The sequence below is a fragment of the Colletotrichum siamense genome, assembly GCF_013390195.1.
Source record: "Colletotrichum siamense strain Cg363 chromosome Unknown KSG_Cg363_contig02, whole genome shotgun sequence".
NCBI classification, from domain to species: Eukaryota; Fungi; Ascomycota; class Sordariomycetes; order Glomerellales; family Glomerellaceae; genus Colletotrichum; species Colletotrichum siamense.
Window position 1 is genome coordinate 5,879,885 of NW_023501015.1, and position 25,083 is coordinate 5,904,967.

Genomic DNA, 25,083 nt, shown 5'->3' on the forward strand with positions numbered 1-25,083 from the left:
TTCTTCTCCTGAAATCATTACCCCATCTATGCCTTGGGGCAAGATTCTCCATTCTCGGAGATGTCGCCGGGAGCAATGCACTTGCAGCCATCGCTGTTGTAACGAACGCAGCACTGTCGAAAGTTAGCCAGTGCTCATACTACACCACAGGCTCGGAGCCGAGTAATAAAGGAGCTGGGTTGAATTTCATTCAACCCCGTGAAATAACTTACCCAGGCACCAGCGCAAGCCGCGCCGACACCGCCGCAGTTGCTCTTGATGCACTGCATCTGGCGGGTCTCGATGACGTTGAGCATGCCGTTGGGACTCTGAGCGACGCTGGCCAGGCCGGTGGTGGCGCAGGCCAGGAGAAGGATCTGGGTGAAGAACTGCATGGTGGCGAGTTGTGGTGTGGGTGTTTTAAAGGACTGTGTGGAAGTTGGTAATGTAGAGTGAGGTTGATAACAAGATTTCAGCATCTAATCGACAGCAGATGATTTGGATACTTATAGTCTACAAGCCGTCCGCCTAGTCCGAAGAAACTCCCGAAATCGTGCATGTCGGTAGTTTGATTCAACCCGAAGTACGATCAAAAGGGGACTGCTCAGCCTTGTCGGTTCAGTTTAATTACTTTGAGTTTCTAAGGGAACCCACATCGCGACTCCGCAGGCACAGGAGACATTCAATTCAGCCGGGGCGAACTTCCTTGGGATTGCTTTCGGGCAATGAATTCCGTGAGATGCTTTGTAGAAAGTAAAGCATCTGATTTAGGTTTGCAAAGGAAATATCACTCATCATCAAGTCTTACAGCTATGTTGCCATTGGACTTGGGTATGTTGCAACCGCGGCGAATTTACGTTGACAAAATGTGACTTTACCTTCCTCCCAGCGCAAGTTCCAGCGCAAGTTAGCGCAACGAGTTGTGCTGTGATCTGTGCTCGTTACGGATGCGCAATATAGATACGGGGCTGATAAGGGGGCAGATCGACGCTCAATACGCCGTAAACTTTCCACGTAGGGCGCAAAAAGCTAGGGTGCTGTCTAATCGGATGCGTCGGAAATGCCCGTGGGTGCTGATATTCTAGTTTTCCGTATAATGACTCGGGTTGCCAAGTCGAGGCAATCTAGGCAATTCCCTCTGCTGTTCCAACACCAAAGTTTATATTCTTCCGCCAGTTCGGTTCGGTCTTAAGATAGGTGACGGCGGGCCGGGCAGTGGCCGACATTTGCCCATCCATGATGCCTGTGTATCTTTTATGCTGGACAACGAGCGCACGGCGACTAGATTGGCATGTTCTATGTGTGGCGCAGTGTAAATTTCTGCTCCAGTTTCAGAAAGTCTCGGTATCGCATTCGTACCAGAACGGTCATAGCTTTTTGCCCATAGCCTTTGCTCAAAGATTGTGCGCTTTCATCAGATTGTCGTGCAGCAAGTGATGTCTATAATTGTGCTATGAGTACTCCAGATGTTCTTCTGAAAATGAAATGTGGTTTCTGGACTAATGCAACAGGTGTCCTTCATAGGATGCTTACGAACAGAAACCATTGCCGAGGCAACCTTACTGTCGACTCTAGCGAGGTATGCCGTTTGAGCTACTGTGTTGTAACTAAAAACAGCAGAGTTGGGCAAAGCAAGTTGATTCAGCTCGTCTTTGACCTCATCGACAATGATATCCTTCACCTCATGATTTCATCCTCCAACAACAGCCCGTCTCACACTATCTTTTTCAGACTGACCTACCTACTATATCTACAGCATTCTAAAATCCCTCTCGAGGGTTGTCTTTGTCTCACATTACTACACCTTCCCAGAGGATCACGCGTAGTTAGGAGCATGCTTCACTCGTAGTGCAAGGCAGCCGGCGGCACTCTTCAAGCAAGGAGTATCTTGACCCTCGCCGACGGTCTTAAAAGCGGTACGCTCGGATTATGGCTCGGAGTAAGTAGCTACAGATATTGACGTGGACGTGCCAGAAGTAGGACCGGCTGGCAATGGGTGAACAGGCTGAGCTGCAGTCTCGCCAACCGAAATAGTGGTGAAGGACCTGCTTTTCAGGATGTTCGTTCTGGCTTCAGATTTTGGGCGTAAGGATCTGCTACGAACTCCGCTTTAGAAACGATCGTCCGGCCTAGGAAGGATATGGGTGTGGGCTTACACAGGTAGCTGTTCACTTTTGGGTGCATAGACTAGGGACCGCGGTGTGATTGGGGGATTACATGATTCCCAACCCGAGAAAACTTCCGGCAGGTCAGTCTTCTGTGCCACCGTGGCTGAATTCGCTTTGCATCGCTGTATGCATAGGACGTCACGTCTTTATCCTGGGAACTTTGAACCAAAGGAGGGCAGTTTGGCTGGTAGTGGTAGTAGCAAGACTAACGTCTTATTGCTTTGATTATGAGCAGAGAGAAGAGGGCCTCTCTCCAATCAGCACACGGTTCCCACAACCCTCACGAACTGCAAAGTGGGAGGCGCGTGCTAATGCGGCTGGTTGGCTACTTGACGGGATGCCATATAGCAGTCCGAAAACATCAAGTAGCGACGCGCATTTTGAAGGAAGTCTGGGACCCCTTTTGCAGATAGCTTCATTTTGATATCATCAGCTCTGCTGTGGCTCTAATATGAGTTTCTAATGATAAGCCCTGTTACCCTTTTGAATAGTTCATGTGTCGTCTGATACTCGTTACTCTAAGCGCTAAAGCAAATGAAACATTGGTCAAAAGCAGCTGTATATCTAACCCAGGAGATGGGCGTGACCCTCAGCCTCTAGAGTTTCCCTCACGGCGGTCCTCACCTTCTCATGAACCGCCGGTGGCGCCGCGATAAAGCCATAGTTGGCCACCATCTTACGGCCAGCAACCAAGTTCACCGGGTTTCCGTCGACATCCGTGACCTTGCCACCGACCTCCTCGAACAGCAACATGGCACCGGCGTGATCCCAAATCTTCGCCAGACGGTCGCGCCTCCTGTATGCCCAGAACGTGCAGTTCGCCTGCCCCAAGCCGAGCACCGCCCACCGCAACACCCAGCCGAGCAAGTCGTTGCCGGGGTACGATACTCCGAGGCGCTCGGCGACCTTCTTGTGGATCCCCGGTACCGCCGAGTCGGAGCCGTCGATGCAGGTGACCGAGACCAGGGGGTGGTTGTCGCCGTCCGCGTGGCGGGGGATCTTCGTCGGCGGAAGGTCCAGCGGCCCGGGCAGCGCGCGGATGTAGGTGCCGTGGCCCCTGACGGCGAACATGATACTGCCCGTGCTGGTAGGGTCGATGCTGTCGTTGTTGATGGGTGCTTTCGCGTCCGCCGCCAGCATCGGGAGGCCGACGATACCGACGCTCTGCTTGCCGTCCTCCATAAGACACACATTGATGGCGTAGAGCTCGCCTCTGACAAAGGTCTTGGTGCCGTCGATGGGGTCAAACACCCAGAACCTCCCCGTCGGCGACGGGTCTCCCAGGCCGCACCAGTCGATCATCTCGCACATCTGCTCAGGCGACTCGGGCAGTTTGCACAGAGAGTCCGGCTCCTTCTCGCTTGCGACCTGCTGCAGGAGCGCCCACACCGACTTGAGGAGCTCCGGGTTCTCGCGGAGGTCGGCCGCGGACTCTTCGCCGACGAACTTGTCGCCGGGGAATGCGGCGTGCAGGGTTGATGTGAGGAGGGCCTGGATGGCGAAGTCGGCGACGGTGACGGGGCTGAGGTCTTCTTTCGTCACGACGCCCTTGTCGGAGGCGACCAGGACGCGTCGGCTGAGTGTTGCCGCATGCTGGATGGCCGCGATGGCGACGGTTAGTTCGTGAGCGTATGGTCCGTCCATGATTGGTTTGCGCGTCGGTGATGGGAGGTTGAAAATGAGGTGAGATGAGATGAGGTGAGTCGACGCCAAGCGGGTCGAGTTGCAGCGCAGCGGTGATCCTGCAGGGGCTTTGAAGAATGTGGCTCAGTTGCAGGAAATCGGTTGCGGGGAAGATTCGACGTTTGCGGGCGGGTGAGGTCGGTGATTTTAATTTTACGGGGAGTCACTGTTGATGATGGATGTTTGAATGGGGGCGATGATGTCAGAGTCCTGAGCGCGGCTTTTCTGGTTTGGCTCTTTTCGACGCAAATTTTCGCCGGAAGAATCGCCGTGGCGTGGCCGGCATCGGCCTCGGAAGCTCCGAGTGCAAAAGTGGGTCTTTCTTCCAGATTCTCGGACCCGATCACTGGGCAACGGAGGGAGGTATCAAGCGAGGAAGGGCATTGGGAGACGGGACAGAGATAGAAGAATGCATAACGGGTATTAAATGTTCGTTGTATGTTATGTCTCAAGCTCCACCTCTCCCTGGAAGACCAAATGTGCAAGTCTCCATAATGTGTTTCCCTGTAAAATGTAAGCTTCATGCCCAACCTAGTCTAAGTTCTCGATGTAACACCGGAGAAGAGAGAAATCGACTCACTTTCTTTCCATGTTCGTTTCTGATGGTATTCCAGCGCCTTGCATTCCCAGCGGCGCACGCACCAAGTCGCGACAAGTGCATCGCGCATCGCCCTCTCCATAGGCACCAAGATGTTCAAACTATTGATGCCATCTCTCGATTCCTCAACAGCAAGACGCCTACCGCTATCGTCCATCCAGTCGCACACATCGTTGTTGATCCTGACATCAAAAAGCAGCTCCTTTGCCTCCCAGTCGCTCGTCGCGTTCAGCTTCCTCTTGACGAGCCATGCCTTGCAGATGCTGCCCTTCCCAATCTTGGAAAATCTGACACCGATCGCGCCTATCCCGCTGCGGGACACGGCTCGGATGTAGTACGCGAAGGGCTCCTGGACGACCAGAGGTGGGCGCTCAATGTTGAAGACGTGTTTAGGGTGCGCGACGATCTCTGGGGCCGCGGTGGAGTCGCGGCCGCCCCTCCGCTTCAGGGAGTAGTCGATGCGGCTGAACTTGATTTTACGGTCATTTTCGCGGAGCGAGTCGATCTCGCGATTGGTTTCATAGACCCCAGAGTCTGTCTCGGCAGAGTTGGCTGAGTGAATGAAGCGGTCTGCTCGACGCAGGGTGTCGGGCTGCAGCGTTTCTTGGACGTCGGATGCGTCTTCCGTGTATTCCGGGGGAAGCGAGGCGCTAATTTCGGTGGTGGTTGACAGCGACATGGTGTTCTTATCGGCGTCAAGGGGCCCTGTAGATGCTTGCGTGGTTGATAGGAAAACGAGCCGGGTCAGTTTGATAGGGAATCTCCCCGCGGAGGGATGTGGGAGATTGATGCAGTTGTGAAATTCGAGAGATGCAAGCAAAGTAATCATTGTAATCGCGGGCAAATGCAAGAACGGTCGTGTCGCCCAGCGGCTTATTATGAGATCACCGCTCACGGCTGCCTACCGGTAGTAGCGAATGGGAATAGAAGCATTCCCACCATTACCGAACCTCCGTATTGAGCAGCGGTGCGACGCCATTGGCTGCTGCTTTGTTTACGCTGGAAACCAGATGAGTGATTTGTTAATTCACTCAAGCGAAACAGTCACCTGTTCTCGCATCCGTCGCCCGAGATGTATGCCGCGGAAGAAGAAGCCGTTTAGCGAGAGATTTAAATCGCAAGATATCAACACAACCTCTACAAGAAGTTAGCGCGAAGAGACGGCAATTCCGCGATTTCTGAATATGGCCATACATGATCTACTTTATTCACTTAACCCTCCAATATGGATAGTTGGAGGGTTCCTATTGTGACTGCGATGGGTTCAAATGGTACTTTTTCATTTGAACATCTCCATGACAAGCCAACATTCGTGGTGTTGGGGCGCGCGAAGAGCGTGTTACATGCCCAACCGTCATGATCGTTCATTGGATACTTAACCCGTTTTCATTTTGAAGTCAATGAGCTAGTTTTGGCTAAATTTCTGAGAAAAATTTCATTGATATCGCTAATAGTATACCTAAGGTTCGATTCAACGGTAAACTTGCTGTTGTTGTTGCGGTGGACCCGGTTCAAGATACTGCCAAATCAAAATCAAGCGGTAGTTGACAAGGACTTTTCAACTATCTTGAGTGTAGGTAGATGCAGCAGCAGCGGTGGGGTACCCATGTAGGAGTTGGGAACTGCCATTGTCTTGCAAGGGGATGCACGTAATTGCCAATCCTTGCTTGCATATCAAATCGCAACTTTGCGTTGCAATCTGTGCGGGAACTGACGTTATTCCCTCATTGACGTCGACCTATTGAGTACGACGGTTTGACTGAGTGGCTTGATTAATCGATAGACTCAAGCAAGCTCATGGATGTCTAATCGACCTACCTGCTAGTACTGAGCCGTATGACGGCGGAGGAACTGCAACGTTACAAAACGTCAGAGGGACGGAACTCTAAGTCCTTTGAGCGTTGAAGGTGAGAAGTAACTTCGTAGATTGAATTGATCTCTAGGCGTCTTGCCAACCTTCCACCAATATGTAGCCAGGAAGTCTATCTCGAGACTCCAGAATCCAGCCACTGGCGCTTCGATAGAATCCTTCCGGGAAGGATTGCGCGAAAATGACTGCATTGAGTTGCACTAGCTCCCGCGGCTGTCATTTAAACGCCGTCGGGACTGCGTCTACCTCGAGGTCGATACAGCCAAGCCTTCGATCAACAGCATCCATCTCCGTCATCAAACGTGCGATTTGCATCAAAGTACGACAATATCTTGACTCAGAAGCTGGTTTCAATCTCTTATTTGACGATATGCGACTGAAGTCCCCTCCAGCGGAGCTTTCAGAAGAACTCTGCGGTGTGCAAGTGTGCTGAAAGGTGGTGGCAAATTTATCGTACTCGTACCGGAGTCAACTCCGAAGCTACGCTTGGTGATTGTAGAGACAATAAGGACTGAGTCTTTAACAGCATTTTGGAACGGAAAAATCCCTTCATTGTGTAATTGAGTGGCCCATGTGAGCTAGCACAGTGCATTCAACTGCCAAATTCTCGTGCTTGGGATTCTGCCGAGAATCTATGGTACGATTTCGCGCAGGAAAATTCGATTCGGAAGCTGATGATGGGGTCGGTCGGCATGACATGCCCGGAGCCGGGATCAAGCCGGAAGTTTTCATCACGTCGCCTGAGAACCTTTGGAGAATCACTTCAATGATGGGCGGTCATCGGATTGCAGCTTCGTCTGAAAGATTTCGGATTAGCTGGTTGTGGCCAGTTTGCCGAGCAATGACGGCGAAAAAAAAAACATAGCGTTTGGGGGCGATGTTGAGCAACACACCAGCTGACCATCAAGCTCAATCATTTGCCGCAATGGTCCTCAGTAACAGCACAGCCCAGACCGAGTCCAATCCCTTCGACTCGGATTGACCGTGGCGGCGTTGGCATTAGATAAGACGGTGAGACCTGTCTCTTCCCTCGGCCTCTCGCAAACCATAGCCGAGGCCAGCCGACGTACGGGAGAAGGAACACACGGGGGAAAAAACCTTCGTATCCCTTTGCGGAAGTTCCTCGTCTGACAGTCGACAAGGCCTGGCCTGCAAGCCGGGCGCAACATTATTCGTCGCCAACAGCGCGTACACTACGTCATCCCCCCCAAAAGCCTTGCAGAAAACGTGCAGCAAACCATTGCGCGCCGTCAAGGCCCCCCAGACGTCCTAGTGGATGCCAAGGGCCACGAATCGCGGTTGAACGGCAGAGATTGGAAGACCGAGAGAGCTGCCCCCACCGCTTCGGTCCCGCTGCTACTGGGGCCGTACGGCGTCGTGGGCCTTTGTTCGCTCCCGTTCCAATCAAGCAGTCGGAAGCAGATACGCCGCCAGACTCGGCGTCATGCCATTATCCACACGGGTGCCAGAGACCGCTTGGCACTGGCCAGGCGGGAATGTCTGGCATGGATGTTGCGCCCGTCCTGCCTATCTGAATGAAACACCATCGCCCATTCAGCAGGCGCGGAGAGTGTGCGAGAGAAGAGAGAGTAGCAGCCAGCAGCCAGCAGCAGTGAGTGCCGTCGCGCCCAGAGCTGTGCCAACCTTGCCAATCAAAAAAGGAGGCGCACGCACACCCAGCATTGTTGCGGCTCAAAAGACTCAGGGAGGCTGATCACTCTTGTCAAGAACCTTTCCGCAGAAATGATAAGCTTCTTTCAACGACGAGTCTCGATTGATGTTGTCTCTCTCTCTTCAGAGGCCTCTTGTGAACAGCGGCTGTCTCTCTGGAACGACGACGACGCCGCCGATTCAGACTCGGATCCACCCTCATTTTGTCCTTTGCCTCGATTGGAACAAAGTGTCCACATCCCATGGTCGGGCATTGACTGGCTGCTGCATATAAAGTGGGACAGGAATGGCCTTTTGGAGGCGCTCTTTGGTTGGGGCCTCTCATTAGGATTTCACACATTTGCCGCAGCTTCTTAACACCGCACCACTGATTGGCCGCGGCCGTTTGTTTAGACAACAATTGGACAAATTTTTCGTTATTTTTTTCATTACCTCCCAACACAGAGCGGGGTCGCCGTGTCGCCGGCCGGTCTAGGATTCGTTGAACATGCCTCGCTAAAACCTCGCGCGATTCTTGGTGGAGAGCCTAACAGTCTCACCGAAAGATGAAGCCCATTGGCCATTGGCCGCCGACATGAACGATGGTCTGAGATGATGAGGCAGAAAAATCCTCATTGGTTGCCTCCCAGGGTGCGCAGCATGAGGCACCGACTCCATCTCCATCCGTTCCCATCTTTTTTTTTTTCTTGCCTCTGCGTGTCTTCCCCTCATAAAGTGAACCCCTACAGACTCGTCCCTTCAGAAGGCCGGAAACACAAAAAAGATTGGAGTCACTGGAGTTGGGATGAGCGTCGTTATGGAGATTATCTGCTCCTGACACCCCGCGTACGCTTGCCAGACGTGGAAACTCGTCCCTGCAAGATAAATGATGACACCCGGCCAATGAGCATCCTGTCGCATGTTCGGACTCTGCGATAGCCCATTCAGCGAACACGTTAGTCACTGATAAAAAGTCCCATGTTCAGACACAAAGCCCCCCCGAAGCCACATGCGAACGGACTGCCTGTGAGACCCCGACATTGGCCAATAACCACCGTCTTCAGTAAAGCCACTAAGGCAAGGTATGACGACATTGCGGAAATATTCTCCCCTAGCCCTGCGCGCGCCGAAGGATTGGGATGGGGCAGCCCTGGGCAGAGTCAGGGACTGTCCCCGTCAACTCCACACAGGACATCTAACGTCCCCATGGATGTTTGTATGGGTACTCGTGGCTGTAGCCTGTCCCTGAATCTCTGATGCAGCAACGAGGAACGCCCAGGACGCACTCATTTGCTTGCGCCTTGTTGGTGTGAGTGAGTGTGTGAGTGTGGCGGACAGACACGTTGGGCGCGTTGAAAGTTTTTTTGCCTTTCCTGTCAAAAATTCTGCGCCGCCCCCAACCCGATCGGCGGTGCTCTCTTAAAACAAAACCCTTTTCCCATCGAGATCTGCTTTGCGCATTTCCTGTTCTTCCCTTTTCCTGTCATCCCCCTTCCTTTTCGCGATTCCCCAAGCTTCCCCCGCGAATCGCCCCTCAAGTTCCTCCACATGCAATCTGTGGCTTTCTTCAGTCTCACTGTCACTACCACGATCGCGGGAAGAATCTAAGCCAGCCCTACCGCCCGGTTGATTAGATTCACTTCCCTCATACACGCCATGGCGCAAGAAGAGCTCAAGGGCCCGGAAGGGTCTGCCGGCGCTCAGAGGGTCTCCCTCGACAGCTACGGCTCCTCTGTCCGGCACAACTCCGACGGTCTGCAGCGCCGCCTCGACAACCGCCAGATCCAGCTCATCGCCATCGGAGGCACCATCGGAACCGGTCTGTTCGTCACCATCGGCGGAGGTCTCGCCAAGGGCGGCCCCGCCTCGCTCTTGATCGCATACACCCTCTACGCCTGCGTCGTCGCCCTGGTCAACAACTCCATCGCCGAGATGAGCACCTACATGCCCGTCTCCGGCGGCTTCATCCGTCTCGCTGGTGTCTGGGTTGATGAGGCTCTCGGCTTCATGGTTGGTTGGAACTACTTCCTCTATGAGGCACTCCTGATCCCGTTCGAAATCACCGCGCTCAATCTTGTACTTTCATTCTGGAACGAGAAGGTTACTGAGCCTGGTCCGACGGCGGGTATCTGCGCTGCCATCATTATTGCATACGGGTAAGTCACCTCGGGTCCTGTGGGATTGTTGACCTTCTTTTCTCCTCCTGCCAGGGCCAAGCGAAAGCGACTAGACCGACCGGACACTCTAGAGCTCTCTGTGCCCCTCGCGTGACACTCGCTTCAAGACTCCCTTTCTTTGCCTTCTTTCTCTCACCCCATGACGTGTTGTGTATGCATGCTAAACGCCGATTGTGTGATTCTAGTCTCATGAATGTGGCTGCTGTGGGCGTGTTCGGTGAAGCCGAGTTCTGGCTCTCCGGCGGCAAGGTCCTGCTCATCTTCATCCTGTTCCTCTTCACTTTCATCACCATGGTCGGTGGAAACCCGGCCCACGACGCGTACGGGTTCCGTCACTTTTCGAATCCCGGGGCGTTCGCGACGTACATGACTACCGGTGACACGGGTCGCATGGAGGGCTTCATGGGTGCTCTGGCCACTGCCACGTTCACCGTTGTCGGCCCCGACTACATTTCGATGATCGCCGCCGAGGCCAAGCATCCCTCGCTCTACATCAAGTCCGCGTTCAAGACGGTCTACCTCCGCTTCGGCCTCTTCTTCGTCGGCGCCGCGCTGACCTGCGGCATCGTGGTCCCGTACAACGACCCGACCCTCGTTAAGATCTACATCGACGGCACCTCCAGCGGCGGCACGGCCGCGGCCTCCCCCTGGGTCATGGCGATGGAGAACCTGGGGATCCAGGGTCTCCCCCACCTGGTTAATGCCCTGCTCTTCACCACCATCTTCTCCGCGGGCAACACGTACACCTACTGCGCCACGCGGTCCCTGTACAGTCTGGCGATGGACGGCCGCGCCCCGGCCGTGTTCCGCAAGACCACCAAGAACGGCGTGCCCATCTGGTGCTTCGCCTTCACCATGATCTTCCCCATGCTCTCGTTCCTGCAGTGCGGCAGCGGCTCCGCCAAGGTGCTCAACTGGCTGCTCGCGCTCATCACCGGCGGCGGCGTCATCAACTACCTCGTCATGTCCATCACCTTCCTGAACTTCCACCGCGCGTGCAAGGTTCAGAACTTCGACCGCCGCCGCCTGCCGTACTACGGCTGGTTCCAGCCCTACGGCGCGTGGATCGCCCTGATCCTGCAGACCATTGTTGTTCTTACGTACGGGTGGTCCGCTTTCCGCCCCACCTTCAGCGTCGGCGATTTCTTCTCCAACTACACGATGCAAATTGTCGCGCCGATTCTGTTCATCTTCTGGAAGGTTATCAAGCGCACCAAGTACGTCAGGCCCGAGGTGCTCGACCTGCAATGGGACCGCCCCATCATCGAGGCGTACGAGGACCATCTGATGACGCGTGAGCCCCCGAACACCTTCTGGAGGGAGATGCTCCAGATGGTTGGCATCGGCCGCAATAAGGTCATCAAGGGCGAGAAGGCCTAATGAGTGGTGGTTGCTTTGGCTTTCTTCATGAGAGAGGAAGGCTTATATATAATGAATAATTATTAAAAAGAATATTTCATCACAATGACGTTTTTTTAACAGCTTAATTTGAGTGATGGTGGAGGAACAGCTCCGAGAAATCGGCGATTGTTTCACCTAAGTCCCCTTGTGGTGGGTCTCCGAGTGGACTCATCGTGGATCCAACAAGAGTTTCCGGATGTCATCGAGTTCTCTCACATTCCCATGGGTGTTCATCTGCAGTTACCATGACTTTCATGCCACTTTTTCAACTTACATTGCTATGTGGGTGAGTACCTAGGCTCTGGATAATGCGGGCTACAAGGACGCCGTACGTGACGAGAGTGGCGGATGGCAATCTGATCATCGAAAACACTGATACTAAATACAAATGCACAAGAAACACTTGGCAAACTAATAGTAAGAAGTCCGAAGACGATTCTGTTCGACGAGCTCTCTGAAGCTGAGTTCAAGGGTTACATGGATACTAGATGTGCTGGGAAGGGTCGTCAACTACGGGAGAAGTTTCATTACTAGATCTCACCGGCCGCTGCTAGCCTATTCCGAATTCGGGGTTCTGAACGCCAACTCCGTCTAAGAGTCAAAAGCTCCGTGAAGAAAAGCCCCGAGCGGACTGGGACCCCTACATCAGCGGTCGGGACGGGTGTGGCGTGCAGGATCAGGAGCCACTACTCGTGGCAGTTAACGGTGTGGCACTTGTGCCTTACGTGGCTACCGTAACGTTGCCGGTAACCGATGGACTGGTAGATCAAGTGATTATCGGATAAAGATGGTTCGCCATTCGGATCAAGCCGTAAAGCGAGAAGCAGGGGGGCTACTCACTTTGGTCTGGAACTTCGGCCTGGAAGCTTGCGCCAAATCCTCCAATCACAAAGAGAGAACATCAACAGAAATTCATGTTCCGAAGGTGGGCGGCCAGCCCGCGAGCGGAACTCTCAAGTAACCAATCTCGAAGTTCAATAGCCAATGATTCAAATATTCTGCTCAAGACTCCGCGAAAGGGCGCCTCGCTTTCGCGGCATTCCCAGAACCCGGGTCTCTATCAGACCCGTGCTTCATTCACCATGACTCGTTTTGCGACAAAACACAAGTACCACGCCTCGCAACTTGCGCGCTGAGAACTCAGATTCAAGACAAATTAATCTATTATCGTTCAGTTGATAATAAGAGAGCACGGGTCCCATTCGTCTCAACGCGCCTCACGAGGAAATTGCTGGGCCTCCCGAAGACATGAGACGAGCTTCTTCCACCTTTTGAGCCCAGCCATATCTAATTTGTGGAGGTTTACGCCACACTATGAAAATTCTGTTTATACTTTAATAGATACTTACTATGTATTATAATACTATTTATAATAACTAAGAAAGCTTTAATCTAGGTTTATAAGAATATTATTAATAACTTTAATAGCTTATAGATAACTCACTATATAAGATTATATAGGAGGAAGAATATAGGTTTTCCTCTACTTATTAACTATCCCTAATAAGATTAACTTATTATATCTAAACCTATATTAACTAGAATACTAATTATAAGAATAACTAATAACTAAATAAAAGTAAAATATTACTCTATCTAAATAGTAAAAGAAAATAAAGATAAACTTAAATAGTTTATTAATAATACTTTCCCTAATATTATAACTAAGGATAATTATAAAGATTACTATAAATACCTTATCTATATCTTATAAGTTATTATATATCTCCTATATCTATAAAATAGTAAACTAGATATAAAGTATATCTATTTATAGCTCTAGTAAATATATTAATAGATAAGAACTTTATAAGAACTTAATAATAAAGAGTTTAAAGAGGATATTAATAAGTTAGAGGAAATTTTATAATATAAGGACTATATAAATAAAATAAGTATAGTAATGGTTATGGTCTTTCTTAACTAGAAAGGAGAAACGAAGAGGGAAAGGGGGTAGCTATAAGGGTAGCCTGCGTGCTGGCAGAGTTTCTAAAAAGTACACTTTAATACACTATGTCACTTCACAGTGAAAGACATGAGACGAGCTTCAACCATCCCGCCGGGCCATTTCTCTCAAAGGTTAATCTTGCTAGTTCGTCTCATTTCTCTCTTCTGGAAAAGGCTGCCCGGAAGCTCGGCGGCGTGTTGTCAATCATGCACACTAGCCAATGCTTAGCCTGGGGATGAGTAGAGCATTAAATACTCGGTGTTGTCGCTGGTGTTGTTCCTTGCCGTTGATCTTCGCTCTAGCCTGCAACACCATCACACTCTTTCAAGTCCATCCAACCGTATCCATTCTTTAGTCACCTTTCCAATTACCTACAATCTTTCAAAATGAAGTTCTCCATTGTTCCCGTTGTCTTCGCCCTCGCTTCCAGCGTTTACGCTGCCCCCAGCGCGCAGCCTGCCGAGCATGCTGAGCTCGTCGCTCGCGGCAACTGCGGTACCGCCGCCAAGGACTGCCAGTGCTCAGCGTAAGCAACTCTACTACAATTACTGGCTGAGAAATGGTACTGACATACACCGCAGCAAGTTTGACAAGTTCGCTAACCCGGCGACCCTTGGCTCCACCGTCTCGGCCCGCATCTCGGGAGCCGACCGCGGCCTGACGTCTTCCGACTGGAAGGGCTCCAACGGCGAGGGTCAATCATCGCTTTGCAGGGTCACCGTCGATCGCGTTTGTGGAGACTGCTTCTCTTGGAAGACGACGACGGATAAGTGCGGTTTCTACGGTCTCACCAGCTTCGCCTGCGTCCCTGCGTAGACGAGAGTGAGGGGTATTGTCTGTAACCATAGCCATTATCCTAGCGTCCATGCACGGGATCTTCATTTCTTCACGACTCGGCTTGATTTCTACGCCGTTGTTGCTAGGCTGGTCTGCCTGGTGTTAAGCTTAGCATCAATAGTACTTTATTGTCACGAATGTTGATGAAATCGCGAATCAAACCTGATGAACACAACGCGGATATTCAAGAAGCTCTAGAATAAAAAGAATTACTCGACTGGAGCTGTTGAATCGAATGCAGTTGCAAGATATTTAAGCAGGGGTGCAAATATGTGAACCGGCTGTGGCTTCATCACCACCAGACTGCGAGAGCAAGTTCCCATGTATATTCAGGACCCACAACCATCTATGGCGCACAAAACACTCTTCCGACTCTCAAGGTGCCTGAGGGCGTGCAAACATCCCGACCTTTGCGGTCTTCGGACTTCACCGTGACTTCTCTCGCGTTGACGTAAGGAGTCTCGTTTACATCGCTGCACTTCCGAGGAATGTTAACCAAAGAAGCAGGAAGAGGCATCCCCGAGACCTACGCAGTAAGTATGCAGCTTATTATTCTCACAATCTCCGTTGCCCTCAGTGCCACCGTTGCAGTATAACGTTGTGGCGGCTGCCATTGAGGCGAATAGCAAAAAAGTAATGCGCATGATTTCGATGTGTGCAGTGTAGTCTGGTATGAAGATCGTTGCTAAGTGCAGTGAGTATGTAGCCAAACGCCCAGTGTGATCCTGCAGGGGCTTATGCTGAGTCGCTGGTATTTATGCTCATGATGGCGCATTGTGCTCAATGACCGAGATGTCTATTCGGCATGATCTAGATCAAAATCATGGAGCTCACGCTTCCGCCTCCCCGACCTTTCGGTGAAATACCTCCTAAAAAGGATAGCACGCTAATTATTTGAGGAAATGGGGCCCGAAGCTGTCGCAAAATTACGCCGTCCGAAACTCTACCGCAACTGACTTACAGGCACCTTGAGTCAAGATTCAGCTAGAGAAATGGAAAAGTGAAATATAGTCCTTGTATACCTTGTCCAACATGCATGCACAATTACCCCGCTGGACCCTCTTGCAAGTAATACGTCGTTAATCTTGAGTTGAGAGCTGCAGCAAGCCGGGCCTCCTCTGGTGTCTCAAGATACACTGCAGCGATGTGTTGGAACCTCGCAATGCCAGGTATGTGGTAATTGAAACCACCAGAACAAGCAGAGAGTCACATTTAGAGAACCTTTTCCGCCCACTGCGTCCAAACCACTATTGTCCCATCTAAGGGAAGTCTGCATGCTCTCGTGACAATAGAGTGGATAACTCACTCGATGGATTGAAGTAAGAGTACCCCGGGATCATGCCAAGTCACACTAGTCTTCACATTTGCACACAATCCATAAGGGTTTTCTGGTTGGGATATGCCATTTGCAACAACAGCAATTTTCTCCTCGCACCCTAATATACAGGTTACGGTAAGACTGGGCACCAATTGTTTTGCCTGAAATCAACACCGTTTTGGTGCTTCATTTCAGGAGACATCTTGAAATCCCGCTGAACGATTCTTATCGACGGATTGGCGTGAACAGTGTTCAACAAGATTCCACCGCCATGTATGGTGCCACGCATCGACTAATTCCTTCAGCAAGCATTACTGTGTTTACAAGCCTGGCACGCTTGACTTTATCGTTCGTATTGGATCCTCTCAGTCGCCGGGGATTGAACTGCACTGAGATAGACTGACACTGAATGATGCTGTCAGAGTCGAGTGTCAATCAGACAAGTCTGTCAGCGTCACATGCTATGCAGTCGATGAACGCTCATTTTGTCTCCGATGAGCATGTGCTACGAGTCTTTTGATGTCAGCCTGCGCCCACCCGTTCGAAATGCGGTTACCGAGACTAGACACGAAGACCATAGGGCTCTCTCTGAACCAACTAAGTTCTTGAACTTCCATGCAGTATAGTCTGAAAACTTCGAGAGAAATGCTTGGCATTCCACGCCCAGGCTGCAGATAACGGGCTTGGTAGTTAGCTGAGAGGTGTTTTGCGCTTGGCGCCAGCTGACTAACGCCCTGAAGTCCGCCAATCGCTCATCTCAAGTCTGTTGGTTGTCGGTATCGTGCGTCTACTTTTCTTCAACCCCTCTTTTAATAGCCTCACGTAGACTGTCCACAACAACGCCACATACAAGCAATCGCCCACCCATAATGACGCTTCTAACCAAAATGGCACCCCTAGTCTGGATGCAGCCTGCTGCGGGCTCTGCAGCAGCCTTTCGGGAGGACGAATTTGTCTCCCTCTGGTGCGACATGTACGCCATGCTACTGAGGCTTAACTTTTGGAAACGCGAGGATGTTATATTCCCGCAGGCAGACACGGGGAGGCACGCTCAGCTGGACACTCAGCGTTTGTTGAACGAAAAGGGGATGAGCCCGGAGGCTGTTTCACTCCTTGAGCGGCTGCCTTACCCCCGAATCGCGTCGTACCGGCGCATGCGCATTTATCGCGAGGCCGACGCCATGAATTACTTGGAGGGGGATGATGTGAACGGTTGTCGCGATCCGCACGATATGGCGCAGTATTCTGCCCACCCTGAAAGCTTGAATGATGCCAGCTACCTCCTGCCTCAAGACGTCGCCTTAGCCCGCCCTGATGAGAGTGATGGTCTTGCCTGGATCCTGGATCTTAGTCACAGTATGTATCTTATCTTCCTTTCATCCAAGTCTCTGTCATTTCAGGCCCTGGGTACCGCCTTACGTAGACATAGGAACAGCTAAGCTGATGGGAAATCAATCAAGATGCCTTTAGATTCGTCTCTGGGCCCCTTGAAGCTCCAGCCAGAGGAGTTCCGGGTGGTCCTCCCCGGGACTACCCGGTTGAACGGCCGGACGACCCGGATCACTACAGAAACTGGCCCATGTACCATGCGCCGACTGTCCTGCGGACGTGGATTCAGGACGTACTCGATCTTGAACTGGTTCCAGCCTCAAGTCAAGGCGAGTACTGGAGCACTTCATCTGTAAGCTCGACGCAGTAGCCTAATCATAAGCTCTGAGGTTTTGTAAACTGAAAAGTTGTCGGTAGGAAATTCTTGGCCAGGTGATTGGCAAGGCCCTAAGACTTTACGGCTGGCCAGCTGAGTTTCGCGAGCAGGACTGGGCGCGTGACTCTGAGCAGATTTATCTTGCCGCAGGCGAAGTCGAGGAGCGTTATGAAGATGGATTCGATTCACATAAGTTTGGACGAGACAGACAAGAGCTTCTTTCTCAGTGGAGAGAGGATCCGGACCTTATTCCGGATGTTGGTTTGGATCTATCATAGAAGTATGGTGAGATTTTCTCACAGGGTGCATGCGACCTCTCAATGTGTTGATTTCAGCGACTACATATTTTGCTGAGAGCCACTGCATTGGCTCAGATACATACAAAGCTCGAATACATCAATCTTTCTCCACCAAGCCAAATATACTTATGCTCTTGGAGTTACCGTCGGTGGCGCTGTTGCTGTTGGGAGACTCTCCTGCAAGCTTCTACCAGTCATGGCCGGAAGACTTCGCTCAGCGGCCCCGGTCTCCTTCTCCATCGGATCAACTGCCGTCGCCGTGGCCTCAAGTGAAGTCGGCATGGGGTTCCCGTTCACGTCAAGCCCCAGAGCCGCCTTCTCGTCAATACAGTTAGGTGAGCGACAAGGCAAGATCCCCAGATGCTCCAGCAACTCATCTGGCGTTGCACGCCGCGACTGATTTCGGTCATCCACGATCCCGAAGCCGTCCTCTTCAGAAAAGTACACATCACCGTCATTTCGGCGCGGAAGAACATGACCCTGGGTCACGACAAGAGGAGGAGGTCGACGGTATCTCGCTGAATCGATTCCCACGCCATTACCAGTTCGGTACCATGGATCGTTCGTCAGGAGAGGGAAACCCGGGTCGTTAAAGTTAATATTAGGGATACATGGGTTCTGATTCAGATGGTCGTCCCATAGAGCTGTGATCCCCCAACTAGGATCCCAAGGAGCGTAGCCAATGCTGAGAACAGTTTGTGTTTTGGTCGTTTTGGAGCTGACATGGCACGTGCGACTGCCGCCCGATATTGTCTCAACCGTAGTTTCTGACTCCATCGTCACAGGGCAGACGCGATTAACGAGATGATTACCCGCGGGGCCGTTCTCGCTTTTGGGTAAGCTATTGGGATGGTTAGATGTCTGTCGTTTATGGCTACACGGGCATAGGGTTTACTCACACTCTAACGAACTGAACCGGCGGATTTGGCGCGCCGATGAATCTGATGAACGGATACTCGTCTCTTTCACATTGCTCACCGCCAGGCTTAGGAAGCCACTGTGTCCAGGCCGAATGCTGGCTATTCCATGACCTGGGGACGCTTCTGTGCGCAGTTGCCCCAGGCAACCACTCCCAAGGACACAGGAGGTGATCGCTCTGCGCAGCTGGGTTATGGCCACTTGCAAACCAGTGTTTCGCGACAGACACGTAGTTGTGGCAGGCCTGTGGCCACGCTACCATATTGCACTCCTTCACTGTCGTTGTAGAGACGGTTTCTGTCGTCGAATGGGTTAATGTGGTGGTGCAATCTCCGAACTCGTCGTCGTCATCCAGACCGGGCCACACGAAATCGCTTCCTTGGGGGAGGTTGTAGGGGGTATATCCCATCATTTCGAGGTCCTCCATATCGCCATAACGCATGTTGTTGCATCCATCGTACCCGTCGAACATTCCAGGCAACGTTGGTTCCCAATCCATTCCACCAAGGTTGGACGACCTACGACGGATCTTATCGAGGATGCCGCGAACTGCGAGGAGGCCTGCAAGACCTCCTCCTATTCCCATGCCTCCGAAGTCCATTTCGTCGCACCATCTTTTGCTAAGCTTACTTTCAACGCTATCGCAACACTAAGTCGTCGCGAAATCCGCATGGTCAGCCAGTTGCGTGAGTTGAAACCGTCCGAAAAGCAACACTTACGTATGAGGCATATGTGCCTGGGAAGCACTCCTTAGGAGTATCTCCATCACCGTCGCTCGGGGGCATGTTGTTGTTGGCGAGATGGATCGAACCCTTTGGGCAACCTCCAGATCCTCTGAGGAGCCCCCTAATAGAAAGAAGCCCAGAGGGAGGGTTGCAGAAGAGCGGTTTTCCAACCCAGGAGCAGCCTTCGACCGCAATGTTGTCTGGCACGCATAGAGATCGCTTGCCACGGCCTGCTCTCTGGTTTTCAACGTTTCTTGGTCCTCGGTTGAGCATGCATTCTTCGACGTCTTTGCCAGATCCGGCCCACTACTCATTTGTATCAGGTCTTGTTCATGAACTTTTGGGATACGAGAGATGGAATGATATCAACACTTACAACTCCAGATGCTTTGGCGATATAGTGCCACCCTATGGGACAATCCTTGCCACAATCGGTGAGAATCATTTGCTACAAACTCAACATATTAGTTTGGTTGTACAGATTCACTGTCAATACATGCCGATACGTACCGCTGCGGCCTCGTTTTGTGACTTGAGGTCTCGGTCTACACGGATTGCCGCGTTCACAGACAGTTCCTTGAACATTCCTCCAGGCAGGCCTCCGGGAAGACCCCCACCATTTCCACTTCCGCCGCCAGAGCTTGAGCCTCCCGATACCAGAGCCTGGAGCGTCGGGGAGCCGGGTTCGTCGAGGTCGACTGCCCAGATCATCTTGCCGGCAAGACATCTGTTATTAGCAAACTGTGTCTTCAAGGCCAGCGTTTCGCCGTCATCATACGATACCCTGAGAAGATCCTGTCAATACCTTTGGCAGAAAGTCAAGAGATCCAAAGTAGCTCACCATTGGCCTTCCCAGCTGATGTACTTTATGCCAGCCTCCCTATCGAGAATTGGCTTCACTCCAGTACGATCGAGGACACGGCGGATCTCAGCATTGGAGAGGACACCAGAAGTATCCATGCAGTACCCAGCATCAGCTCCGCCCGAAAACGGACACATTGGTTCAGTACAGCTGGGATCCTGGAGAGTGAAAGATCGCCCATAAAACCCGAGCCCGAGAACGACCTGACTAGGTCTGATATTATTGCGCCACAGAAGATCCAGTCCGTCATCAATCTCTGTATGAGTTCGAGGTACAGTCAGCCACTTGCGATATGAATTATCGTATTAATGGAGTCTAACCTGTTAGGTTCGTGTGCGGCTGAACAACAGGTTGTGACCACTCGCTGTTTCCGTCCCATGTGCCGTGGATGTCGTAGCTCATGATATTAAACTACGGTATCACTGTCAGTCCAGAAAACTCTACCAGAGGATGTCGGCAAGACGTACCCAGTCGATGTGTGCTGACATCGCCCCAACATCAAAGTGCCGCAGATACCCTTCTATAGTGTCAGGATTCCAATCCACAAAATGGACAATAACATTTTGTCGACGGACTCACAGTTGGAGGCAGGAATAGCCACGGTTATTTCCTTTTGCGCAGGAAGCGCTCTTCGAAGTTCGCGTACAAGGTGAACATAGTTCTCCTTGTCCTCAGGCGCTCCATCTCGGTCAGGGGAAACAGGGTACTCCCAGTCAAGATCGATACCGTCAAACCCGTAAGTATCCAGAAGATCAATGACTGACTGGATAAACACAGCACGCCTCTCCTGAGTCCGAGCCATGTTGGAAAACGGCGGTCCGCTAGCAGCCCAGCCACCGACTGCGATAGAGACCTTGAGATTAGGATTCTGGTTTTTGAGGGCGATGGTCCTGGAATACAATCCTGTGTCGAACTCATTCATCGCCGCTATCCGATAGTCGGCTCCAACAAGAGCGAAGGCATAGTTGATGTGAGTGAGCAGCTGTACGTCAATGTCCTCAGGACGCCACTCGCAGCCTGGCCGGCGCAGCGCCCAGCTCTCGTAGTATGCAATTGTCTTCCTATTGCTCATCCCTGAGCTTGCGCCGCAGGATCTAATGGCATCAATGGCATGTCAGCAGCCGACATCAAACCAGGCAAAGGCTTTGAACTCACGGTCGAGTGGGAGAGCCACAGTTGCTCTGGCATTTATCGTCACAAAACAAAGTTGTAGTTCCTTCACATTGTCAATCATCGGTCCGAGAGGGAACATTTGGAGCACGTACCGCAGAAACCATCGCCGCTACAGCAAATATTCAGCGGACAAAACTCATCTTCTGGAAGGGCATATTCTGTTCAGGAAGCTTCAGCAGCTCCTCTTTGAAATAGGCTGATGGGAAGGTATCATACGTCCGCATTCTGCGACAGCATCGCATGTACCCTGACAACCGTCTTCGCAGAAGTCTGGACCAAACCCACAGAAGCCAAACTGGCCGCAACAGCCGACACTGCATGGGTTGGACGACGAGCATCCACCATCTTGTTGAAGGAAGTCCGATAGTCGTAAAGAGCTGTTGTTTTGAGCCCAAGAAATGTCAAGCAGGCCAGTGAAAATAGCTAAAGCGCGCAAACTGAGTGCAAGCGAGACCCTCATGATTGTTGACGAGACGGAGACTAGACAACAGGTCTCAGTATGATTCCATACAGTGCTCCGAAAGGCGAGCTTTTGGATGAACACACGAAAAGCTCAAGTAACTACTTATCAGACGGGACGGAGTCGGCCGCCTTGTCGTCAGAAGTTCTTGACTTTTCACCGGCCCATCTTAGCCGTCACATCTTGGCGTTGTAACCCTGAGTTGGAAGTCAGCTCTCCTGAGTCTCGCATGCATATGCCAAGGCAAGAAAAACGGGTGGCAATATCGTGAGGGTGTCTAGGCTGCCTTCGGAGCACTAACCATGCAGGTGAAATGATGCGCGTGGGCTCCGCTAAACAACCTCTTGGCTTCACGTCTGGACCCTGCAGCCACAAGGATCATACCAACCCATGTAGTTGGCATTTCTTGCAAATGACCCTGAACACGGAATCCGGGTCTAACAACAAGCCTGGACGAGGCATCTCCTCTCTAATTCTCATCCGAAGCGCCCACGTACTTGTAGGCTATGAGACATACGAGCCCACACAGCCGTCCATCACGCCCTCTTTTCACTCCCATTGTCAACCAGGACTATCATTCTACGCCATGCCTAGGACGATGATGCTTTTGTTCTCGCCGCTTCTAACATTTGGGGGCTCCGCCATGGCCCAGGTGAGCCTCTTTGGCGGTAACCAGGTCCAGCTCTTCAGAACTTTGGAATTGAGCAGAGCCTGCACCGTCGCTCTCAGCACGCCCCTCAGATGCCCGTCCTTAGTGCAGAGCCTGTCGTATCCCGACTATGCCTTAGGTGAGTTGCACAAAGCCACAGGTGGGAAGATCATCATAAAATTCGTAACTGACACAGAGCGAAAACAAGGCATTACTACCGAAAGCCTGGATGCGCTCTGCGGGTTGAATTGTCAGACGGACATATCGGACGTGGCCGAACGCCTGGCTTTGAGATGTGCCGGAGACGTCCTCAGCCTGCAGATTGGAAATATATCCTTCGCCGAATTTGGCGAGTTTGTCAAGCACCGATCGGATATGCTTTGCCTCAGAGAAAGCTCCGAGGGGCGCTTCTGCCAGCTGGCCATGGCCGAGTTAGTGTTCTCATTCTGAATAAGTGCCATTTCACCTTCTGTTGCAGAGATTGACATCATGTGCTTGCTCCAGATGGGACATTTCTGAGTCCGACGATAGTCTCACCTGGCCGGAGCATACCTCCAAGTGCTGGATTGATGAGGAAACGGGGGAATGTTTCCCAGAAGACGAGTTCGCGGAAGAATACGTAGATAACAGCGAAGTTCCGGGGTGGATGTTTCCAGCAGACGACTACGCGGCCGAGGATTACTTCCGAGACCGCAGCGGAGTCCTCGAAGGCGCGAAGCTGCACAGTATGGGCAGTTCTCGATCTCTGGACTGGGACGAGTATCCTCTCGAGATCCAGTGCAGCCGTTGCTTTTGGTAGGCAGTGATGGGTAGTTCATACGCCTCAGCTCGATGGTACTAATACACTGCATTACAGGAAGACTTTTGCTTTGGGACATGAGAGCCAGTGGGCACACATGCGGTGGGAGTAAGTGAGACAATAGCGATACAGCAGCAAAAGCAACTGTTACTTGGAGACGGTGAACTAATATGTTAGCGCACCTTCATAGCTTTTGGACGGAACAGATCTGGGCCAACATGGTCCGCAATTGCGATATTCTTGGTGAAGAACGCATTATCACCCCGTTCAAAAACCTTACTGAAATCGAAGTGTAAGTTGGCGCGCTTCACTTTCAACTTACGGATATGTTTCATAAAAGACAAATCTTCAATCTGACACCGAAAAGGCCCCCGGATACTGGCTCAGGTATGGATTGGGATCTTTGCCCCAGCACCACCACGGTCTCGCCAACAAACGAAGACTTGATCTGGGAGTTCGCGCAGAAGGCCTCTCTACCTATTGCTTGTGTTCGAAGATTCAATCCGGCGGAGTACTACAGCGCTGAGTCCCTCCAGGGCAGGCGACTCTGCCTCCCTCTCACCTGCGAGACCGCCATCGTTGACGAGATCACGAACGTTCAAGACTTTGTAGAGAAGCATCTCGAGGGTGTCGCCATGTATCAATTTCTCGAGTGGAATCAGTGTCTCCACAAGTCGAGCATGCTCCTCAAACACGATACGGTCTGTCTTGGCCCTCACAGGGGAAGATTTACGCCAACGACGACGGGCGTCGCTCAGTCGACCATATTTACCACAACTGCGTCAGTTCTCCCATTCTTTCCCAGTATTGACTTCAAAGGATAATTTGATTGACGGTGGCGTAGAACCCCGGATCCCACCGCTCGCCCTCCTCCACAAACTATTCGCAACTGTGGGCTGTTCCATATCATCACCGAATCAGACACGTGCACGGCATTGTCATTGAGATATCGAGTGACTGTCCAGAAGCTCAGAAGTAGGTCGAAACTCCGATGAGGTCGATTAGGCCGCCTGCTAACAAGGTGCCAAAGACATGAACCCGACCATTGATAGCGAGTGTACTAATCTGTCTGTCGGACGCTCATACTGGTAAGACGAAGTCTTATTCCGCAAATTCCCCGAAGATGCCTCGATTCCTAACCAAGCGTCCCAGTGTTGCTCCCGTAAATGGTACTGAAGTTCCTGATGTAACCACCACGTATCCGGCTCCCTCAAGCACATCAAGTGAAAGTGGCATACCCCAGCAGAGAATAGCATCAACAGTCTTGACTACTGCCCCTGTAGAATGAACAATCCAAGGCCCAGAGGAGGGACCATTGTAGCATAATTTAGATTCTCGGGGAGACGGGTTCTAGTGTGGGGACCACCAAAGACCCTGAAAATTCAATGTGGCTTTCACTCCACCGGCCATGTTTCCTCAGTGGGCTCATAATCAAGTGTGGCGACCTGCACCATCATCACTTCAGCTCCATGTCCCTTCCGTGCATCGTTAAATTGCGGGTGATGTGCGATACCTGAGCCAAGTCTTGTTGGTGGCGGGGTCCTGAGTTAACCTTGACGCCGAGAACGTGATAGGGTATGCCTGAACGGATTCCTACCGCGCCGCATAGGCGCTGCCGCTTTGCCCGTGTTTAGCGGCCGACATCCCCTGTGATAGACCCATGCAAGCGTAGATATTTGCATCGGTCGTCGGAGTTGTAGCCGAACTGAATCTGTTCCGTTGTGGCCAGAAAAGGAAGAGCCTGGCAACCGCGCCTTTGAGCGCTTTTCTCTTCATGTGTCTGTGCGGCACAGCAGCAATCCAATGATGTTGAACTTGCATCGCAACAGTTGGTTGGTGCTATGGAGAAAATTGAGGCCATGAA

General features: G+C 51.7%; 7 protein-coding genes across 7 annotated transcripts; 3 read left to right on the forward strand and 4 right to left on the reverse strand.

Moving 5' to 3' along the window:
* Window positions 1-26: 26 nt before the first annotated feature.
* On the reverse strand, window positions 27-374 carry CGCS363_v003531 (uncharacterized protein; the record flags this gene model as incomplete). Its single annotated transcript, XM_036635380.1, has 2 exons — window positions 27-113; window positions 213-374. 2 exons carry the CDS (start codon window positions 372-374, stop codon window positions 27-29), a joined length of 249 nt encoding a protein of 82 aa, XP_036500273.1.
* A 546-nt stretch (window positions 375-920) lies between these two features.
* Window positions 921-1,217, reverse strand: CGCS363_v003532 (uncharacterized protein; the record flags this gene model as incomplete). The annotated part of the gene is made up of 2 exons (XM_036635381.1): window positions 921-1,049; window positions 1,116-1,217. The coding sequence occupies 2 exons, from the start codon at window positions 1,215-1,217 to the stop codon at window positions 921-923; spliced, it is 231 nt and encodes a 76-aa protein (XP_036500272.1).
* A 1,494-nt stretch (window positions 1,218-2,711) lies between these two features.
* CGCS363_v003533 (3'(2'),5'-bisphosphate nucleotidase) lies at window positions 2,712-3,791 on the reverse strand (the record flags this gene model as incomplete). The annotated part of the gene is made up of 1 exon (XM_036635382.1): window positions 2,712-3,791. The coding sequence occupies one exon, from the start codon at window positions 3,789-3,791 to the stop codon at window positions 2,712-2,714; it is 1,080 nt and encodes a 359-aa protein (XP_036500271.1).
* Window positions 3,792-4,278: 487 nt separating this feature from the next.
* CGCS363_v003534 (uncharacterized protein) lies at window positions 4,279-5,107 on the reverse strand (the record flags this gene model as incomplete). Its single annotated transcript, XM_036635383.1, has 2 exons — window positions 4,279-4,334; window positions 4,411-5,107. The coding sequence occupies 2 exons, from the start codon at window positions 5,105-5,107 to the stop codon at window positions 4,279-4,281; spliced, it is 753 nt and encodes a 250-aa protein (XP_036500278.1).
* Window positions 5,108-9,604: 4,497 nt separating this feature from the next.
* AGP2-3 (General amino acid permease AGP2) lies at window positions 9,605-11,505 on the forward strand (the record flags this gene model as incomplete). The annotated part of the gene is made up of 2 exons (XM_036635384.1): window positions 9,605-10,104; window positions 10,311-11,505. The coding sequence occupies 2 exons, from the start codon at window positions 9,605-9,607 to the stop codon at window positions 11,503-11,505; spliced, it is 1,695 nt and encodes a 564-aa protein (XP_036500277.1).
* A 2,355-nt stretch (window positions 11,506-13,860) lies between these two features.
* Window positions 13,861-14,290, forward strand: CGCS363_v003536 (uncharacterized protein; the record flags this gene model as incomplete). The annotated part of the gene is made up of 2 exons (XM_036635385.1): window positions 13,861-14,000; window positions 14,056-14,290. The coding sequence occupies 2 exons, from the start codon at window positions 13,861-13,863 to the stop codon at window positions 14,288-14,290; spliced, it is 375 nt and encodes a 124-aa protein (XP_036500276.1).
* Window positions 14,291-16,516: 2,226 nt separating this feature from the next.
* CGCS363_v003537 (uncharacterized protein) lies at window positions 16,517-17,612 on the forward strand (the record flags this gene model as incomplete). Its single annotated transcript, XM_036635386.1, has 3 exons — window positions 16,517-16,985; window positions 17,090-17,310; window positions 17,376-17,612. 3 exons carry the CDS (start codon window positions 16,517-16,519, stop codon window positions 17,610-17,612), a joined length of 927 nt encoding a protein of 308 aa, XP_036500275.1.
* Window positions 17,613-25,083: the final 7,471 nt, after the last annotated feature.